This window comes from Sinocyclocheilus rhinocerous, unplaced genomic scaffold (genome assembly GCF_001515625.1).
Source record: "Sinocyclocheilus rhinocerous isolate Xijiao unplaced genomic scaffold, SAMN03320098_v1.1 scaffold298, whole genome shotgun sequence".
Classification (NCBI taxonomy): Eukaryota; Metazoa; Chordata; class Actinopteri; order Cypriniformes; family Cyprinidae; genus Sinocyclocheilus; species Sinocyclocheilus rhinocerous.
In genome coordinates, this window is record NW_015650702.1 from 16,364 (window position 1) to 21,844 (window position 5,481).

At 36.6% G+C, this 5,481-nt stretch overlaps 2 protein-coding genes across 4 annotated transcripts in view; one reads left to right on the forward strand and one right to left on the reverse strand.

The window, feature by feature from the left end:
* Nucleotides 1–1,847, forward strand: part of LOC107712361 (ATP synthase subunit g, mitochondrial-like) — a 9,287-nt gene extending 7,440 nt beyond the window's left edge. Inside the window, exon 4 of the mRNA XM_016517587.1 lies at nt 1,645–1,847. Coding sequence (XP_016373073.1) covers nt 1,645–1,743 — 99 coding nt within the window. The 3' untranslated portion in view covers nt 1,744–1,847. The remainder of the gene's footprint in view (nt 1–1,644) is intronic.
* Nucleotides 1,848–1,935: 88 nt separating this feature from the next.
* LOC107712360 (intraflagellar transport protein 22 homolog) lies at nt 1,936–5,041 on the reverse strand. Of its 3 annotated transcripts, XM_016517586.1 has the most exons (6): nt 4,723–5,041; nt 3,343–3,425; nt 3,146–3,235; nt 2,844–3,046; nt 2,608–2,664; nt 1,936–2,226 (listed from the first exon to the last, which is right to left on the reverse strand). In XM_016517586.1, the coding sequence occupies exons 1-6, from the start codon at nt 4,750–4,752 to the stop codon at nt 2,135–2,137; spliced, it is 555 nt and encodes a 184-aa protein (XP_016373072.1). In that variant the 5' UTR covers nt 4,753–5,041; the 3' UTR covers nt 1,936–2,134. The 3 variants fall into 3 exon arrangements, with proteins under 3 accessions (XP_016373072.1, XP_016373070.1, XP_016373071.1); XM_016517584.1 differs by lacking the exon at nt 1,936–2,226 and having other exon boundaries at nt 2,297–2,664; nt 4,723–5,037; XM_016517585.1 differs by lacking the exons at nt 1,936–2,226; nt 4,723–5,041 and adding an exon at nt 3,507–3,821 and having other exon boundaries at nt 2,297–2,664.
* Between the last annotated feature and the right edge of the window lie 440 nt (nt 5,042–5,481).

Consider the following 5,481-nt stretch of genomic DNA (forward strand, 5'->3'; position numbering starts at 1 on the left):
TTTTTTTTTTGACGTCACATCGTACTTCAGCTTCTCATCAAACTTTGTCCAATCAAATGCTCTCTAGAATCCGAAGCGGCCGCCCCTACACTATAAAATAGACGCTGAAGCCGCGGCTGAAATCTGTCACTTGTCCACAGAATTAGTATTTTCTGTTCAGTGAATGGCACGTAGTGCACTATATAGGTGACAGGGAACGATTCAAACAGTGTAACTATGCTTTCCATTGAGGAAAAAAAGTCGTCTGGTTTCGCGCTGTGTCACGCTAACCATCGCACCGCACACACACTCTGCTCCGGTCCAGAGACACGATAGCACGGAGCGGATCACATGCGCGAGTCGGCGCAGACCACAAAATGTATCGGAGCTATTTGAATTCTACACAGAATGCTATATTTTATAGCAATATGGATGAGATTGTGGCTGGCATACCCTGTCAAATGCGGTTTTACGGAGCTCGACGGCTCTGAATGGCTCAAGCCCAAGCTGTGATATAAACGAACGTTATTGGCTATTTTAAAAAGGGGCGGGGCTGCTTGATATGTCCCGCCCTGTCTTCCTGTTTCAGAGTAACGCTGCGTGTTTCTAAGCATTTCAGGGGACCTTTAAAAAAACATTATTTATGCATCTGTAACTGCAGTTTAAATGCATCCATGTCCTTGTTCCCTTCCGAGATACATAAACTGTGTAAATACATCTAAATGCTAATTAGATTCCAGAAATGTTTTCTTATGTTGGAATGACACTAAGTACCGGATGAAGTGCTTCTTATTCTTACCCACAAATACAAAATTAAAGAAAGAGTTAAAGCTGAACACAATCTTGCTACTCAAGCTGTGTATGAACATTTTTTATATATATTTATTTGCTTCTTTTCCATTTTGCATTTACTTGTACTTTTACTTTCAATGCTTAAGTACGTTTAAGATTAAAAAAAATACTTTTCGTACTTAAGTACAATAAATATCACATACTTTAAGACTTTTACTCAAGTAATATTCTAAACGGTGACTTCAACTTCTACCAAAGTCATTTTCTGGTAAGATATCTGTACTTTTACTTGAGTATTGCTTTCAGGTACTTTATACACCACTGCAAAAGATATTGTGAAGAATATTGGTAGCCAAACAACTGACAGTAGCCATAGACTTCGATAGCATGGGGGGAAAAAATTCTATGGAAGTCAGTAGCTACCATCAGTTGTTTGGTTACCAACATTCATCACAGTATAATCTTTTGTGTTCAGCATAAGAAAGAAACTCGTATAGGTTTGGAACAAGTGGAGGGTGAGTAAATTTTGGGTGAATTATCCCTTTGACTTTTGAATTAAATTGCAACATGCAAATATTTTAGGAAAAATGTGCTCTAAACCTTTTCCTTTAAACATTTGGAAGCCAGTACACTCACTGCAGTTCAAGCATAGCACTTTTTCTAATAATATTTATAATATTTTCTGGTAAATAAAAGCTTGATTAAGCTCTTATATCAGCCTGTGTCTGTTAATTTATTGAACTGAAGATGCACTTCATTGTCAGAATGTGAGGTTTAAATTGTACATTTAATTATTGTTTGGCAAACCTGATTATTAGTAGTTCCAAGCATATTTATGTAATGTCTCTCATCACTTTTATTTATTTGCCACAGGATGCTCTGAGGAACGGACTCGTTGCCACAGAGGTTCTGATGTGGTTCTACATCGGCGAGATCATTGGGAAGAGAGGCCTTATTGGCTATGATGTATAAATGTGGACTGTCCTGTTTGCTTGTTCTCTTTGCTGAGCTTTGTCTGTTTTCTTTATCAGATTCTTGGAATCCAGGAACTAAATAAATAAATATTATTAAAGAAAGAACAGCTTTCATGCTGCTTTAATTCCAGTGGGTTTTAATGACTTGTACCCAGGAGAATGTTATACAATATTGTTAAATATTAGTCTGATAGATGGTGGAATTCATGGATATACACAACATAACCAATATCCTTTAAAATCTTTCCTTTTTGTGTTAATGAAAAAATAGTTTTACCAGGTCAAAGTGATTTTAATGCAGTTTGTGGGGGAAAAATACAAAAGCTGAAAGAAAAATGCATGTGCATATATTATGTGTGATATAGATTTAACTTGGTTTATATACAAAATTATGTAATAATTGACATTTCGTCTCGCTCCTGTTTTTCTGATAGCATCCGCATAACATTTCCCAAGTATTTGTGGAACTCCTGTCGGACATCTTCAGGCTCTTCCTCAAGATTTGAGTGAATGAGCGTTTTAATGACTTGTACCCAGGAGAATGTTATACAATATTGTTAAATATAAGTCTGATAGATGGTGGAATTCATGGATATACACAACATAACCAATACCCTTTAAAATCTTACCTTTTTGTGTTAATGAAAAAATAGTTTTACCAGGTCAAAGTGATTTTAATGCAGTTGTGGGGGAAAAATACAAAAGCTGAAAGAAAAATGCATGTGCATATATTATGTGTGATATAGATTTAACTTGGTTTATATACAAAATTATGTAATAATTGACATTTCGTCTCGCTCCTGTTTTTCTGATAGCATCCGCATAACATTTCCCAAGTATTTGTGGAACTCCTGTCGGACATCTTCAGGCTCTTCCTCAAGATTTGAGTGAATGAGCGGCAACTTGTTTAACTGTGGGGCTACACAGAGGATAAGTTAATTAGGTTTAAAAATTATTAGCCATATGTAACTTTAAGAAATTTTTGAAGGGGTGTTCAGAAAATAAATTTCCTTTTCATTCAGTTTCAAACCAAAATGCAAATAAAAGCACCTTACAATGATCTGATGCAGCTAATGCTGTAGTGAGAGGGTACGTTACCTAATGGTGGACGGGTAGTGTCAGCCCCGCTCCCTGGTTTATGATGTGCTATGAGCAGACACTGGGCCTCTTGTAGACCCTGAGAGAAGATGAATGTAGAGTACCAGGTCTCTATTTCCTTGAGATGACTGGGCACATCTGGGTTAAACACAATAACTACTCCATTGGAGTCTTTCATCAAAGCTGGCCAGCATGATTCAAACCTGTGCACATACAATTCTGAATGAATTTACTCAGGAAACAGGAATTGTTTGACAACTTAAGTCTGGTTCAGAAAAAGGGTCTACATTTGGTCAACTTACTTGAAATCACCTGCACAATCCCATAGTTCCACTTCACATGCTGAATTTTTGTTGCCATTAGATAAATTATGTGATTCAAACTCAAGTATCCTAAAGATGGAAAAATTTCATATTTGAATAGACAAAAATAAAACTTTTGGCCAGGCAGCAAACATTTATACGTTGCAACATTTCTTAAAAAAAAAAAATCAACCCACCTTACTCCTTGTGTAGGGCTGTAGTCAGCTCCGATTGTCTCTGTTGTGTCAGATAGAAAATTGGCCAATGCTGTTTTCCCACACTATCAATATGAAATGTGAAAATCAGTGATCTACACAAATAAATAAAGATACACATACATACATACTATGAAACGATTTACCTCGCTAGGTCCAATTAATAATATTTTCATCTTGAACGTATTGAAGTATAGAGAGAAAAAGGCAAGGGAGAGATTTTCGACTAGAGACCTATTTTTTTCTAACCTAGCTAGCTAGCTAGCTACTAAAACAACAATTTGACATTTCTATTGTGATAAAATAATATTAAATGAGATGTAAAACGTTTGCTTAATGTGTCAAATCAGCGCGATCTACCGTCAGACACAGAAAGGCAGCTAGACGAAGCGAAGTGGGTTAGCTCAAGGCTAACATAATAAACAACTCGTTTCCAAGGCGATTATGCAGAAGGTAAAACACGGGTCGCAGATTCGCTTCGCTAACCTTCATAATTTATCTTGCGTACATTAAAAAGAATTTTTTTTTTTTTAAATCCCGAGAACGGTAGAAAAAGGTATTAAATTCGTTTAGTTTTTAGGCTATATAAATAACTTTTTAAAACAACCCCTTACAAACAGAAACCAAACTTTCAAGAAAAATAATACAAGGCTTTTGGACAGTTGAGCACTTCCCTTGTCCACACAAATGAGCAATATTAATTGTCACACGATATGTAACCTGTCACAACCTCTTATGTGGGAACCTGCTATTAAACCCGCCTATTATAAACGTTTTAATTTATGAGCATTAAAGGCACAATATGTAATTTTCGCCGCTAGAGGGTGTGTATTCAAAATAAACAAAGAGGCAAAGGCGTAGTTTGATGAGCTGTGACTGAGTGTGGAATCATGGGAGTTGTCTTCTTCATCTCCACAGCAGATGCAATCCTACGGGGCTCGGGCAGAAATCATGTTCATGGATGAGCTAATGATTTATTAACATAGTAGAATGAAGCAGGGTGAGGCTGAAAGCCGTCGAAGCGGAACGAGGCTGCTGAACGAACATGACATACGGCTCGAAAGCAGCGGAGCTTTTATTATGCCACTGACGACCGCTTCCGCTCCTTCCGGTCGTGCCTATGTGGGGGAAAAACAGCGCTATTTTATCATACTAGATACATTTGAAAGTTCTGTTATAATGCTACTCTGTGCGGTCGTCATCGGTCTATTAAAACGCACAACATATTAAAGCGTCTTTGGTGTTTTCATATTTTCTACAAAAAAAAAAAGTAAACCCACACTATCAATATGAAATGTGAAAATCAGTGATCTACACAAATAAATAAAGATACACATACATACATACTATGAAACGATTTACCTCGCTAGGTCCAATTAATAATATTTTCATCTTGAACGTATTGAAGTATAGAGAGAAAAAGGCAAGGGAGAGATTTTCGACTAGAGACCTATTTTTTTCTAACCTAGCTAGCTAGCTAGCTACTAAAACAACAATTTGACATTTCTATTGTGATAAAATAATATTAAATGAGATGTAAAACGTTTGCTTAATGTGTCAAATCAGCGCGATCTACCGTCAGACACAGAAAGGCAGCTAGACGAAGCGAAGTGGGTTAGCTCAAGGCTAACATAATAAACAACTCGTTTCCAAGGCGATTATGCAGAAGGTAAAACACGGGTCGCAGATTCGCTTCGCTAACCTTCATAATTTATCTTGCGTACATTAAAAAGAAATTATTATTTTTTAAATCCCGAGAACGGTAGAAAAAGGTATTAAATTCGTTTAGTTTTTAGGCTATATAAATAACTTTTTAAAACAACCCCTTACAAACAGAAACCAAACTTTCAAGAAAAATAATACAAGGCTTTTGGACAGTTGAGCACTTCCCTTGTCCACACAAATGAGCAATATTAATTGTCACACGATATGTAACCTGTCACAACCTCTTATGTGGGAACCTGCTATTAAACCCGCCTATTATAAACGTTTTAATTTATGAGCATTAAAGGCACAATATGTAATTTTCGCCGCTAGAGGGTGTGTATTCAAAATAAACAAAGAGGCAAAGGCGTAGTTTGATGAGCTGTGACTGAGTGTGGAATCATGGGAGTTGTCTTC